The 15,996-nt window shown below is 38.6% G+C and overlaps 1 protein-coding gene across 2 annotated transcripts in view; it reads right to left on the minus strand.

The window, feature by feature from the left end:
- Positions 1–6,505: 6,505 nt before the first annotated feature.
- rad18 (RAD18 E3 ubiquitin protein ligase) overlaps positions 6,506–15,996 on the minus strand; it is a 107,571-nt gene continuing 98,080 nt past the window's right edge. The window contains exon 13 of one of the 2 annotated variants that reach the window (XM_061922696.1): positions 6,506–6,887. In XM_061922696.1, the coding sequence (XP_061778680.1) occupies positions 6,809–6,887 (79 nt within the window). In that variant the 3' untranslated portion in view covers positions 6,506–6,808. Of the gene's footprint in view, positions 9,299–15,996 lie in introns of both variants that reach the window. The other variant, XM_061922695.1, reaches the window with a different exon arrangement.

Raw genomic sequence — 15,996 nt, forward strand, 5'->3', positions numbered from 1 at the left:
GGGGCATGTGCCCCAGTGAAATATGTCTGGTGACGCCCCTGGTCCAGACTACAGGCAGGCCAGTCTAGTACCCACACTCTTTTACTATAAAGCCACGCAGTTGTGACATGTGGCATGGCATTGTCTTGCTGAAATAGGCAGGGGCGTCCATGATAGCGTTGCTTGGATGGCAACATATGTTGCTCCAAAACCTGGATGTATCTTTCAGCATTAATGGTGCCTTCACAGATGTGTAAGTTACCAAAGCCTTAGGCACTAATACACCCCCATACCATCACAGATGCTGGCTTTTGAACTTTGCACCTGTAACAGTCTGGATAGTTCTTTTCCTCCCTGGTCCGGAGGACACAACGTCCACAGTTTCCAAAAACAATTGGAAATGTAGACTCATCAGACCACAGAACACTTTTCCATTTTGCATCAGTCCATCTTAGATGAGCTCGGGAAGAGCGAAGCCAGCAGCGTTTCTGTGTGTTGTTGATAAATGGCTTTGCAGAGTAGAGTTTTAACTTGCACTTACAGATATAGCGACCAACTGTAGTTACTGACAGTGGTTTTCTGAAGTGTTCCTGAGCCCATGTGGTGATATCATTTACACATGATGTCGCCTTTTGATGCAGTTCGCATGAGGGATTGAAGGTCACGAGCATTCAATGTTTATTATGCTTACGTGGAGTTATTTATCCAGATTCTGTGAACCATTTGATGACATTACAGACCTTAGATGGTGAAATTCCTAAATTCCTTGCAAAGGCTCATTGAGAAAAGTTGTTCTTAAACTGTTCGACAATTTGCTCACACATTTGTTCACAAAGTGGTGACCTTAACCCCATCCTTGTCTGTGAACAACTGAGCATTTAATGTAAACTGCTTTTACACCCAATCATGACACCCACCTGGTCCCAGTTAGCCTGATCACCTGGGGGATGTTCCAAATAGGTGTTTGATGAGCATTCCAAAACTTTCTGTCTTTTTTGCCACTTGTGCCAGCTTTTTTGAAACATGTTGCCGGCATCAAATTCAATTTTTATTAAACTGGTTTTAACAGCACCTGAGCTGTGCTAAAAATGTCAAGTTAATCTGACTCACGGGGCCAAACAGCGCCACTTAATAGTTTATTTGTCGGAAAAATAATAGCATGGTATAACACAGTAGACATGCATGCTTTGTCACCTTTTATGTGCAGCAGTTTGGCAGTATGAGTGAGCTTACACTAACAAATGCCGTAAGCCTGGGTCCATAAAACATTTTGCTGGACCATATATTGTCCCAAGATTTATTGCGTATAAACAATATTGGCAGTATTATTTTGAGACCACATTAAGCACTAATGTAATCATAATAAACAATAATGTAAGCAATCTTCTCAAATACATTTTTTTCTCATTATTGTCCTAATTTTTACCATCGTAAGAGGAAGTTCAGTAACTTTTAATCATCCAAAATAAGAAAATAAAATGGACTCAATCTCAGTTAGCAAACATTGAACATCTTAAAGGCCTACTGAAATGAGATTTTCTTATTTAAACGGGGATAGCAGGTCCATTCTATGTGTCATACTTGATCATTTCGCGATATTGCCATATTTTTGCTGAAAGGATTTAGTAGAGAACATCGACGATAAAGTTCGCAACTTTTGGTCGCTAATAAAAAAAGCATTGCCTGTACCGGAAGTAGCAGACGATGTGCGCGTGACGTCACGGGTTGTAGGGCTCCTCACATTGTTTATAATCATAGCCACCAGCAGCAAGAGCGATTCGGACCGAGAAAGCGACGATTTCCCCCTTAATTTGAGCGAGGATGAAAGATTTGTGGATGAGGAAAGTGAGAGTGAAGGACCAGAGGAAAAAAAAAAAACTAGACGGCAGAGCGATTTAGATGTTATTAGACAAATTTACTAGGATTATTCTGGAAAATCCTTTATCTGCTTATTGTGTTACTAGTGTTTTAGTGAGATTATAAAGTCATACCTGAAAGTCGGAGGGGTGTGGTGACCGCCAGTGTCTCTGATGGAAGCCATGGAGGAGCCAAGAAAGTCGCAGCTGCCTCTTTGACAGCTGCAGGAGGACGCAAGCTCTGCTCATGTCTCCGGTAAGAGCTGACTTATTACCACAATTTTCTCACCGAAACCTGCCGGTTGACATGTGGTAGAGAAACATGTTCGCTTGACCGCTCTGTTGCATATTAAAGCTTCACAACATATTAAAGCTGTGTTTATGTGGCTAAAGGCAGCTGCAATCCACCGATTTCCACCAACAGCATTCTTCTTCATAGTCTCCATTATTAATTGAACAAATTGCAAAAGATTCAGCAACACAGATGTCCATAATACTGTGTATTATGCGATTAAATCGGACGACTTTTAGCCGTGAGTGGTGCCCGGAATAAAATGTCCGCTCCAACCTATAACGTCACAAGCAAGCGTCAACATAAGCGACGTTTTCAACAGGACACTTGCAATTCAGTTAACTAAACCGGCCGTATTGGCATGTGTTGCAATGTTAATATTTCATCATTGATATATAAACTATCAGACTGCGTGGTCGGTAGTAGTGGGTTTCAGTAGGCCTTTAAAGTGCCGTTTTCCATAGTTCGAAAATCTTTGTCCGTCCGTGTTTTTTTTACTTTGCAACACTTCTCACTATCGAGTAGCGACTAGCAAGGCTCTGTCCATGCTTTGTGTGCGTAGAGGTCCCACCTCCACCCAAGGACACGATTGTGGATGACCGCCAAGAGGATTCACTCCATTAATGAATGGAATAAACACAGTCAGCTGCTGAGGGCAAAGAACCCTCTTGCACCTTGCTTGTAAGCGACAGACAAAAAAACAAACATCAGAATCAGAATCAGACATACTTTATTAATCCCCAAGGGGAAATTAAAATTTTCAGCACAATCCCATTCAAGATCAGACAAACATTACAGGGAGACAGAACAGGATCGCTTACGGGTCTGCCAACTTCCGGCGCCCCTTACAAAAAAGGTGAGATACAGGTAAACAAGTTGGGGGGAATGGGAGAAAAAAATAAAAGATTAAAATAAAACAAAATGAAAAAATCTATCTAACCCTGGGCCACTGGAGAGGGGGTCCAGACTGAGGCCAAGGGAAAAAAACAACTCATAGCCATAGTACACATCCCTCTTACATTTGTGTAAGAGGGAAACATCGGACATCAACAAACAAAAAGGACATGAAAAACATTAAAGTAGCCGAGCTGATGCAACGAGCCACTTCTATACACAGCTATGAATAAAAAGTAACAGAAACATGTACACTGTGGTGGCCTCTGCGGTGTTCCACGCCGTCGTCTGCTGGGAGCATGATCAGAGATAGGAGCAGACCCAACAAAGCAACCAACAGAGCTGACTCCACTCTCGGTTGCCAACCAACTTTCGGCCAGTGTCCAGTCCGCATGGATGAGCGAGGATACGTCCAAGAAGACAGAGATGTCCGATACCTGCTCATTCAGCCAAGATACTGTGAAGCTTGTCCGTCCCGGCGCTCAGTACTTGCTCCGCAGCCCTGTCTCTTCATCCGCATCTCCTCCAGTCTCTCCAAACTGACTCTTCTGTGGCAGAGACCCAGCAGCTGTGTCACGCCTATGGATCTAGCCTGCAGCTAGACCACCGCCACCTTCACCACGGCTAGCACCGCGTCCACGGCCTACTTACACCTCCTGCTCATGCCTACCACCTGCTACGCACCTTGCAAAGATCCATGTCTCGTTCTCAGTTCCATGTCATGTAAGTTTTTGTTCATAGTTCATTGTAATTCATGCCATTGAGCAAGTGTTTTGGTTTCTGTTTATAGTTATAGCCTCTTTTGTAGTCTTTTGTTTCATAGCCCAGTTTTTGTACTGCCTTTGTGCACGCCCTTTGTTTTCTGGTTTTGTATTCTAGTGTTTAAATAAACTAGGGGATGCAACTCAGTATTATTCTGTCTCCAAACACGACGAGTTGAGTTTATACCAAAATGGATACATGGATGATACAGCAGAGGATTGGGAGAATGTCATGTGGTCAGATGAAACCAAAATAGAACTTTTTGGTATAAACTCGACTCATCGTGTTTAGAGGAAGAGGAATACTGAGTTGCATTCCAAGAACACCATACCTACTGTGAAGCATGGGGGTGGAAACATCATGCTTTGGGGCTGTTTTTCAGCAAAGGGGACATGACGATTGATCCGTGTTAAGGAAAGAATGAATGGGGCCATGTATCGTGAGATTTTGAGCAAAAACCTCCTTCCGTCAGTGAGAGCTTTGAATGGTTGACCAAATACTTATTTTCCACCATAATTTACAAACAAATTATTTAAAATTCCTACAATGTGAATTTCTGGATTTTTTTCCCACATTCTGTCTCTCACAGTTGAAGTGTACCTATGATGAAAATTACAGAGCTTTGTCATCATTTTAAGTGGGACAACTTGCACAATCGGTGGCTGACTAAATACTTTTTTGCCCCAGTGTATAATAACACATGAAAACAAGAGGGAAACACAAAACAAAAACACAACAGCACAGAGCTCCTGCCAACAGCAGCCACCACAGCCGCGCCATCTTGGGAAGAAAAAATAAGAGAGAAAAAAATGGCAATTGATCAATGACGCAAAAAATGTGTTAATTTTCAGGAATGTGAGCACCTTTTGAGAAAAATAGAGTGACAAAAAAGAAAGGACAATTTCTATTGGCACATTGTGCTGTCCCGAAATAAAATTTTGAAAATGAAGACTACCTTTCCTACAATTGGGTGCATTTTGACACTATATTTTACATTTAGACTTATTCTCATATACCAGGGGTCGGGAACCTTTTTGGCTGAGAGAGACAAAAAAGCCAAATATTTTGAAATATATTTCCGTAAGAGCCATATATTTTTTTTAACACTGAACACAACTAAACGCGTGCATTTTTGAGTAAAACCAACATTTCTAGAGTATAATAGGTCTCTTATTCTTTGTAATAACATTGTTATTCTGAAGCTAACTGTGGAGGGGGCGTGGCCTGCGGGCCTGCAGCGACAGGTGCATAGATGGCCCACCTGGGCCTTGTTATCTGATCACCTGTCGCGCTGTTATAAGCAGCAGCCAGGAGGAGAGATGGGGTTGGGGCTGGAAATACAATTGCTGGAAAACAACTGAGAGACTTATTGAAAAATTAAACAATATTGTAACCCTGAAACAGGCTCTCATGTTGGTGCTTGGGGGTCTGAAGAACCCCCAGGAGGGCAAGCCCCACACTAACCAATAATAAATAAATAATTTCTTACCATTGACGCAACTTCTTGAACAGGTGCGGTAGAAACGGATGGACGGATTAAAAATGCATGAGAATAATTTATATTTTGAACATTATTTTTAACACTGTGATTACAAGTAGAATTATTCATTACTTATCGTGTTAAGCAACGTCCACTCAGATTTATCAGAGAGCCAGATGCAGTCATCAAAAGAGCCATATCTGGCTCTAGAGCCATAGGTTCCCTACCCCTGTCATATACCAACCTATTTTGGCTGTCTTACTGACAAGTGTATTACATAATGTTTATTTTTTAGTAGATAATTTACTAACATTCTCATCATTAAAAATGTAATGTGAAATTCTAAAACATGCATGTAAAAAACTTGAAAAACGTGGAAACTCAATCCTGTCGCTATGACCCCTCACCCCTCGATGATTCATCTGGTGTTAAGACCTGACTTTAAAAACATATATTTTCGCTGGCTAATAATACTCCGAAATTACAACTGATTTGGAACTAAGTGTTCGGATTGTAATCATCTAAATATGATTAGGAGCAAAATAAAAAGCAGTCAACGTTGCGGCTGGGACGATAAGTAAGCCAGCTGTCCTGCAGCTCAGTGCTGAGGCGAGCGTTAATTTGTTTTTACACGGAATTTTTTCAATATTTCATTAAAAAACGTAAAAATTATATTCTGGCGTGAAAATTAATGTTTCACAGACATTCACACGCTTGCATTTTAATTAATCGCTTGAATAATTAATGTATTTCACACAATCTTAGTACAGAAAAACAATACGCTAACCTGAAGTCTTTTTGTGTAATCGTGTACTCAAAGAATCCCTCGTGTTGGTGACTTACTCTTTTTACTTTTATTATTGAACACGGCTGCAAAATAATCCACTACGGGGTGAAATTAAGTTGAGTGTGCCAGCATTTTGAGAAAAACCATTGAATTTGGGGAAAAAAAAATTGTGAGGTGGCATCCATGTCAGCCCATCATAGTTTTGGGAAAACAATCTTCAATGAAGATAAAAAAGATTTTAAATCTTTACCTATCCCTTTCATTCACCATTTTTATGTATTTCAATGTGTATAATTATTCTCACACTTGGGTGTTTGGAACACAATTAATTGGATTTACGTTATTATGTGGACAAAAATGATATTTAGTTTTTGTCTGACAATTTTAGAAGATTACTCACCAAAAAAATTAGATCCTGCTGTACAGATGTGGAAAAAAATGAAGCCAAGCCATGGTGTGCGTTTCTGGGACCCCTAATGGGATCATTTATTCTGTTTCCATTTTACAAAGTTAGGACAAAAGAGACATGCAAACAGACCTTTCATAACCAAGCCTCTGATCCACGTTGTTGGTCTGGGGTGGTTAAAAGAAATTAGTGATTTAATTACCACATTGTTATGTTGTTTACAAAGATGAATAATGTGTTTTTTCAGCATCCCCGCACATTAAAAATGCAGTAGCCATGGTTCCAATAAAACTTTGAGTCAGTGCAGGTCATGCCTAGAGACCACATGTGTACGCAGTTCTTGTTAGGACTGTCAGTCTTCTCGGAAATGAGGTAAGGGCCAGAGAGCAGTCGGGACTCGAGTGTTGTTTCGAGCAGGACGAAGAGCGGTGCTAATTGGAAGAAAGGTAAACATCGGTACGGTGCGGAGGACAAGTCAAAGGGGACAGGATCAGACGAGGTGTAATGAGCAGTGTAGCTATGAGTTTGGCATTTGTCTAAGTGTCTCTTCTGGGCCTGATGGGACAGATAAGAGCGTCGCGTTCCATCCGGGCTCCAGGCAGTCTGTTTTCAATCCAGACTAAATTCTCGCTCACTACATAAACACCATGTCTCCTCCCTACGAGTGTGGAAGGTAGACACGCTTGCTTGACCCGAGGTTTCCGTCAGCATTGGATTGATTGAATTAAAATGATCATCAACTCTACCATGTTTCAATATTTTTATCGGCTTTGTGAGCGTATGAGTTAACTCAACACAAAAAAAACAGATAAGAAGCCTTGTTATCCCGAGGGGCCCAGTTGTAGAGTTTTTAATTCAATAACAAACGCCAAGTCCGAAAGTTTTGTTTTGCTTCACGTGGCGCTACAAATCCTAAAAATAAAATAAACAAATCCACTCCAATTGATCAAACATTTCATCAATATGTATAGCTGGTTTTAACACTAATAAACCTGTAAATGTAGAAACTCTGAACTAAAGTGAACATACCCTTAATATTTCAGTAATTATTTGAGATCTTCTCAAGTGACATGAACATACTGTATAGTCGGTGTACAGCTTGTACAGCAGTACAATTGAACCTTGATTTAATAACCCTTAAATATAAAACATTTTTGATTTATGAACCACAGACTGATAAAATTAAATATGCTTTGATGTACGAACCTTCGTTTCCTCCACCCATTTGGTGCCAGGCAGCACATCCATTGTGGGCGGGCACATCCAACTTATTCCGTCAGCAGAACAGTGCTGTCATTAAAAGCTCAACATGAGTCCAAAGAAAGCAATGAACATGAGATGTGAGGTTTGAAACGTTCAAAAAGTATCCACAGCGTTGTCGACACCTTTTGCTCTTCAGCTGCACACAAAGAATATTAATCAACAAAGTACAGTAGGGAACGGATTCATATGGCCCCATTCCTGGGTGGATCTCACGTGAGTACACATCTTTTTAAATAACACTAAAGAAGATAAGTGGACTCCCTCTAATTGTCACATTTTTATGTGTCAGGTACACCGTGATGAATGGGGCCATATGAATCCTCTTCCTACAGTACAGTGGATTATTTGTTTATGCCTAATGAATTGTAGTGACCTGGCTGTTGAAGTTAGGTTTTGCACCACAGAGCTACTGACAAAGTATGTGGCAGGGCGGCGGCATATGAGGACAAATCAGCTCGTTTTTGTTATCAAAACTCTAAAACTGTTAAGTTCAAATTAGAATGACAATAAAAAGGCAATCTAAGTCTAAAGTGGAAGGTGGATCAATGACCACCCTGTTAGGTTTGTTTGATTTACAGTACTCTCCAGCACTTTATATTGTGTCCAAACCTTTACTAAAATATGGACTTATGTCAAGGCTGGTGCCTAATATTCATATTTGCATGTTTGGGATTGATCGTCAACACTAAATTGGGCCTAATGTGTGAATGTTGTCTGTCTCTCTGTGTTGGCCCTGCGATGAGATGGCGACTTGTCCAGTGTGTACTCCGCCTTCCGTTCGATTGTAGCTGAGATAGGCACCAGCGCCCTCCGCGACCCCAAAGGGAATAAGCGGTAGTAAATGGATGGAAGGATGTCTGAAAACTTTACTATTTAGGTTAAAAAAACCAATTGATTTGCTGAATCGAAGTTCCACTGTATGGATTTACTATCTACTGAAAATGAGTTACACAGACCTAATAGTTAAAAATCTGGCAAGTACACCTCACAGGAAATGTTGTCGAGCACTGCCTTAATCCTCTTGGACGTGGAACTCACCGGAGCTGCACAGGTTGTCACCGGAATCCTAATTCCACTCTACTCTATAATAGCACAGTGTTTGTGGGCATTCACGTCCTCTCAATGAACCACAGCTCCACAGTAATCATGCAACCCCAGGCCATGACACTACCGTGTGTTTACAGCTTTATACACAATTACTGTGTGTTGACTCATTTTTCCTTGATAGTAAATATACGCTGCTATACACGGACTACTCTAAAGTATATCCAAGTGGAGAATATGCTAGCTGGAAAGTGAAGGGTGTACTCACCTAAGTGGTATACTGTATCAACAACGCAATGAAACTGAGGGACACATAGTTCACAGTGGATAACAAGGTAACACAATAGGTTAAATTAAACGTGACGTAACAAAAAAATGTCACATACAAATGTCCTTTTCATATTCAAGTCTTGTCTTGGGAGGGTGTCGTCCTCAATCAATCAGTCGAGTTTTGCGGAGGCGTTTCCCCACAGTGGATGACGAGGCGGCGATGGGACGAGTTGCCTGCTTTTTGACGGACCTCGTCTCTGGTGCACTATTAAAAAGACCACTTGTCAACGGGGGCAGAAGGAATGATGCAACATTTTGCTTAGAAGAGGACCGTTGTTATTGCAGACCTGCCAACCTTGAAAACATTTAGTGCAAATGCAGAGTGCTGTGGGGAAATTAAAAAAAAAAAAAGGGGCCCATGGCTAAAAATGTCCCTTAGGCTCACACTTTAGACACCTCCAATTTAATGACTCTGCATCAGTGTTACGCGCACAACGTGACATTAAGTCCCTGAGCAACAACAATCTTGTCGACTTTAGTTATTTAGCATCCTTTAAGCGAGTGAACAGTGGTTCTTAAAGGGCTAAGGGAGCGTTGTTGCAGCTGTAACCAATCAATGTGTCACAACAATGGCAATTAAAGAGACTGGAGCTAATATTATAATAATAGCTAATATAATAAAATTACAACAATGGCTATTAAAGAACAGTGTATTAAGATGGGACTAATTAAGTGTTAAAACAATGGTAATTAATGAGGGGGACTGTTTATTAGCTGGAACTAATCAAAGTGTTACAATGATAACGGGGAGTGTTATCAAGCTGGAACCAATTAATGCGTTACAACAATGGTAGTTAGAGAAAGTGTGAGTGTTTTTGCAACTGGGACTATTGTATTTCAGCAATGGTAATTAAAGAGCTAATGGGAGTGTTGATGCAGCTGTAACTAATAAAAGTCTCACAACAATGGCAAAGAGACTGGAGCTAATAATTGCATTACAACAGAACAGAGAGTTATTAAGCTGGGACTAATTAAGTGTTAAAACAATGGTAATTAATGACGGGGAGTGTTTATCAGCTGGAACTAATCAAAGTGTTACAATGATAACGGGGAGTGTTATCAAGCTGGAACTAATTAATGCGTTACAACAATAGTAGTTAGAGAAAGTGTGAGTGTTTTTGCAGCTGGGACTATTGTATTTCAGCAATGGTAATTAAAGAGCTAATGTGAGTGTTGATGCAGCTGTAACTAATCAAAGTCTCACAACAATGGCAATTAAAGAAACTGGAGCTAATAATTGCATCACAACGATGGCTATTAAACAACAGAGTGTTATTAAGCTGGGACTAATTAAGTGTTAAAACAATGGTAATTAATGAGGGGGAGTGTTTATCAGCTGGAACTAATCAAAGTGTTACAATGATAACGGGGAGTGTTATCAAGCTGGAACCAATTAATGCGTTACAACAATGGTAGTTAGAGAAAGTGTGAGCGTTTTTGCAGCTCGGAATAATGTATTTCAGCAATGGTAATTAAAGAGCTAATGGGAGTGTTGATGCAGCTGTAACTAATCAAAGTCTCACAACATTGGCAATTAAAGAGACTGGAGCTAATAATTGCGTTACATCGATGGCTATTAAAGAACATACAAATTGAAACTGACAACTGGACTAATATTAGTCAGTGTTACATTTTAAACTTAGCAGCCCTTGGATTAACTTTTTAAACAAAAAATAAAATTAAAATGTTACGCACACATGTGCACAAGTTGTCTGGTCTTATATTGGCACATATGCTGCCCAAAGCAGGTGTGTAGCGGATTTAAACTACCTTTTATTGCACTTATTTGCTTTAATTCAGGGGTCAGGAACCTTTTTAGCTCAGATAAAAAGCCAAATATTTTAAAATCTATTTCTGTGAGAGCCATATCATATTTTTTTAACACTGAATACTACTAAATTTGTGCATTTTTAAGTAAGACCAACATTTTTAGAGAATAAAAAGTAGGTATGTCCCGTAATATCAGATTGCCGATATTATCGGCCGATTAATGATTTAAACTGTAATATCCGAAATTATCAGTATCGGTTTCAAAAAGTTACTAAAACTAACTAAAGCACTAACTCTTCCGGAACGCTACAATATACACCTCCTCCTTCCCCCGCTCAACCACCTCAACCCCGCCCCCAACCTCGCTCACCTCAACCTCTTCATGTCCCGAATTCCTAGTTGCTGTTTTGAGGCATGTTAAAAAAAAATAAATGCACTTTGTGACTTCAATAATAAATATGGCAGTGCCATGTTGGCATTTTTTTCCATAACTTGAGTTGATTTATTTTGGAAAACCTTGTTACAATGTTTAATGCATCCAGCGGGGCATCACAACAAAATTAGGCATCATAATGTGTTAATTCCACGAATGTTTGGATCGGGATTGGTTGATATCGGTATCGGTAATTAAGAGTTGGACAATATCGGAATATCGGCAAAAAAGCTATTATTGGACATCTCAAATAACAAGTCTATCATTCTTTTAAACAACGTTATTCTGAAGCAAACCAATAATAAACAAAATACTTTTTGCCACTAATGCGACATCTTGAACAGGTGCGGTAGAAAAACAGATGAATGGATTAAAATGCATGAGAATGTTTTATATGTTGAACGTTATTTTTAACACTGTGATTATCAGCGGGATTACTCATTACTTATCGTGTTAAGCAATGTCAGCCAAGATGTATCCGAGAGCCAGAGGCAGTCATCAAAAGAACCATATCTGGCTTGAGAGCCATAGGTTCCCTACCCCCTGCTCTAATTGCTGACAATTAAAAAAGTGTTGTATAATTGCTGTCCAAAGGGACCTGACCATTATATCTACTACTGATATATGCAAAACATGCCTGAAGCTTTGTTCTAAGCGTTAAAAAGACATGACCGTAGTAAATGTCAAAACAAATTGACTAAACAGAATCAATTGGTATGTGTAAAAACTGCTGCATTCAACAAATTGTACAATAGCAGCAAACTTTAGGAGTAAGAAGAATTTCTGCAGCTCAAATTGACATGAGGTTAGATTTATGTGGGGCAGAGAAAATATACGAATGAGATAGGATAACCTGAATGTCATGAGAAGCTTCATTAATTTTAAGCAGAAACTTTAGTCTAAGCTAATATTCGCTCAATGAGAATGCTACTGAAGTGTCCACCAGTTTAGTGCTATTCATTTGTAGAAATACTCATCACCTGCCAGACATCTGTCTCATTTCTTGCATGGCTTGATTGAAATATGGAAATAATCGAGATTATGCCCTTAATTAAAAAGACAATTATATGTTTTACTTGCACAGACAGCTCTTGTCGTACTTAATGTTCTTTTAGTGACAAACAGACTGGGGACGGCGTGATTTGGTTGTTTGAGCGGACGCACGAGCAACTTGAGGGTTTTTTTGGTTCTATCCCGAGCTTCTGCCATCCATCTGTTGTGTCCTTGGGCAAGACACTTCACCCTTGCTCCTGATATGTGCTCCTTGAAGGTAGAAAAAGCGCCATACAAGTATTACCTATTTAGACTTTGACTGAGACAAACTTAATGATCCACATGGGAAAATGTTCCACACAGTAGCTCAGTTACAACAGATGGAAAGGATATATGCACACAAGGGCACACAAAGAGGGCGAAAATAAAAGGTATAAAGTAGACTAAAAATGTACCATAGTAGAAATATAAAATATATGTAATATTTCCATATTATGTATAGTGTATACAATACTTTATCTATTACTTATTTATTAAGCATTTACAGAAGGAAAATAACCAATTTTGCCTTCAGATAACTGAAAGTCAATTAATCATTCCCAGCACATCTGAAAAATAATTTTTTCACTGCAGCGTTGAATTGTTGACTGTTTGATGAAGTATGATACATTTAAACTAATTATCGCTGACAGATTTATGCAGCACCTTGAGGCATTGAATGTACAGTATATCAGGAAGCACAATCTTCTAAATTTAAACAAGTTCATTAATTTGAGCCCAGATTTAACTGTTACAGTGGTACGAAAATCACATTGTACGAAAAACATAACAGCTAATCTGTTCCAGACACCCAACAATATGAACACACACAAAAAATGTGTTTAGAAAATTACTTTTACATACTGAAAACAATGTGAAATACAAACAAATAATTAAATGGGTGAATTCCCTTTTAGAATCATCTTTACTTTTATTGAAGATTTATTGGCAAAGACGGCGACTCTCGAAAAGGGAGGACGTACAATGTAGGAGTATTTTCTTAAATGTATTAAGGCTTCTCAACTTCTTCATCAAAGTGCTGTCAGTCACAACTTTTTTTCGGCCCCATGGTGGATTTTCGCAGTCGTACAAAAAAGTACAAAGACTGAGTTACGGACTTGTTTGCTACATGCAATCTTAAACTATCAAATATGTTTTTCGAAAACCGGGAACAAAGTTTTGTGAACTGAGGCCCCGACCTTTATTTTACCACCTGTGCTGTGAGGGCCCTATTTTCTCATGTGCATAAGGGGAAAAAGTATGTTAATGCGCGGATTCTGGCTGCTGTGCACAACAGGTAATAAATAAAATGATACATACATTTCCAGAAAACTACTAAAGCTATTATCTTTGATTTAAAAAAAAAAAATATATATATATATATATTTTAATAAATTATTATTACTATAATGTTTTTTAATATTTATATTTTTTTATTTGAGCTACTCTGATCGCCTGAATTGAGACACCTGGAAGCATCCATCAAGATGGGGATGAAAGGACCACTCTGTATTAAAAATTAAAAATCAAAATACACACAGTGGAAAGGACTTTTGCACTTTTGCCTAGCTTACACAGGGTGGGTGTTTCCGCAGACTGGTTGGGAGAATAGGAACAAGACAAATGTTCGTACCTAGCATGTAGAAAAATCCACAAAGTCAAATAGGAGAATAGGGGCCTAAATACACAACAGAAAATATATTTTATCACTACTAGGGATGGCCCGATATACCTTTTTGAAGTTTAATACTAATACCAATCTGATACTGAACTTTTTTCCTTTTTTCCCTATCTTGTATATTAATCTATTTTATGCATGTACTTTGCTACATACTAGACCAAAAAATCCCATGTTCAAACTAATAAACAAATATTTTTCTCCTTTGAAGGAAGACATGCTATTGCCCACAGCATGACTCAAGTTATGCAATAGTGCTACTGCTGCTTTTCATTTAAACTTTAAACACACATAACCTTTAACACCATTTTGGATGGGCCTGCCGACAGCACCTTTCAAAGAATCAAAACGGAATAAAGTGAAAGGTTGTACAAAAGTTTAAATCTGAAAACAGACAAAAAATGAATTATAATTGCAGTTTACACCTATACCTCAATGACAAGAAACAAGACACAATGTTGACCGTAAATTAAAGTATAAATTACATCCAAATAATAGCGCTTAAAAAAGTACACTGGAACAAAGCACCTGCTCTAATAAGGCACTCACAGTTTTAACATAAAAGTGCTCACAGTGTTGACGTATAAGTAATCACTTTTACGTGATGGGCAGATTAGATTGTTTTTCAGAAGGACGAACATTTTTTTCTTTCAGAAAGATGAACATTTCAACATTTTCAATTGTTAGTCTGCCCCTTTTTTCCTGGATAATAATGGAAGCTGTGCTGAAGAGATTCTCACTCTCTACACTAAAGTGCAAGGAGAAATCTTGCAAAATAGAATTGGCTTGAATGACTGTTGTCTTTGCTCACCTCTCTTCTGAGCACTAAAAGCCTGTAATAATGCCTGCATAATTTTTAGATACCAATTATCCATCCACCCTGGACAAGTCGCCACCTCATCACAGGGTCAACACAGATAGACAATATTCACACTCACATTCACACACTAGGGCCAATTTAGTGTTGCCAATTACACTTACTAATATTATAGATGCACCTGCCTCAAGTGTGAGTGTTCTGGTAGTCACATATATACCAGTCTGTATTTGTAAGACCATGCTTGTGTGTATTTTATTGGTGTTTTTTTATGTGTAAAGAGTTTGTCAAAACAGTTTTAACAGTTTATCTAAAGAAAAAGAGAGCTGACTTGGGGCCTGGTCTACTAAAGGATATTTTGTCAGCTTGTACCCATGATTTATTTTCATCATTGCTGTTATCAAAGTTAAATCCATAATATAGCTGCACCATCTTGTAAGCCGCAGGGTTCAAAGTGTAAGGAAAAAGTAGCAGCTTATAGTACGGAATTTAAGGTAGCAGTATTAACTTACAATGGATGAATTATTAATTTTTGTGTTGTTTCAGTTTTGCAATTTTACAAAAAAAAAAAAAAATCACTGTGTAGTTTTATTGAGTCTGCTTAGTTGTTTGGAGAGCTGGCCTCCCCAGCTAGTTGGTCCATGACAATGACTTCCGTTTTGTTTGATCAGCCGTTTTACTGCCGTGTTACAGGCACAATTAAGGTATGTAAATATACATTTACATCTTTCGCACTGGTATACATCTGCGGCTTATACTATAGTCTGGTTTGGCTAATATCCATCCATTTTCTATTGCTTATTCCAGTGGTTCTCAAATACCCTTGGGGGTAATTGAAGGTATGCCAAGAGGTACATGAGATTTTTTTTTTAAATATTCTAAAAATAGCAACAGTTCAAAAATCCTTTATAAATATATTTATTGAATAATACTTCAACAAAATATGAATGGAAGTTCATAAACTGTGAAAAGAAATGCAACAATGCAATATTAGGTGTTGACAGCTAGATTTTTTGTGGACATGTTCCATAAATATTGATGTTAAAGATTTCTTTTTTTGTGAAGAAATGTTCAGAATTAAGTTCATGAATCCAGATGGATCTCTATTACAATAACCCAAAGAGGGCACTTTATAATTTGATGATTACTTCTATGTGTAGAAATCTTTATTTA

The sequence above is a fragment of the Nerophis ophidion genome, linkage group LG16 (assembly GCF_033978795.1).
Source record: "Nerophis ophidion isolate RoL-2023_Sa linkage group LG16, RoL_Noph_v1.0, whole genome shotgun sequence".
In the NCBI taxonomy this organism is placed as follows: Eukaryota; Metazoa; Chordata; class Actinopteri; order Syngnathiformes; family Syngnathidae; genus Nerophis; species Nerophis ophidion.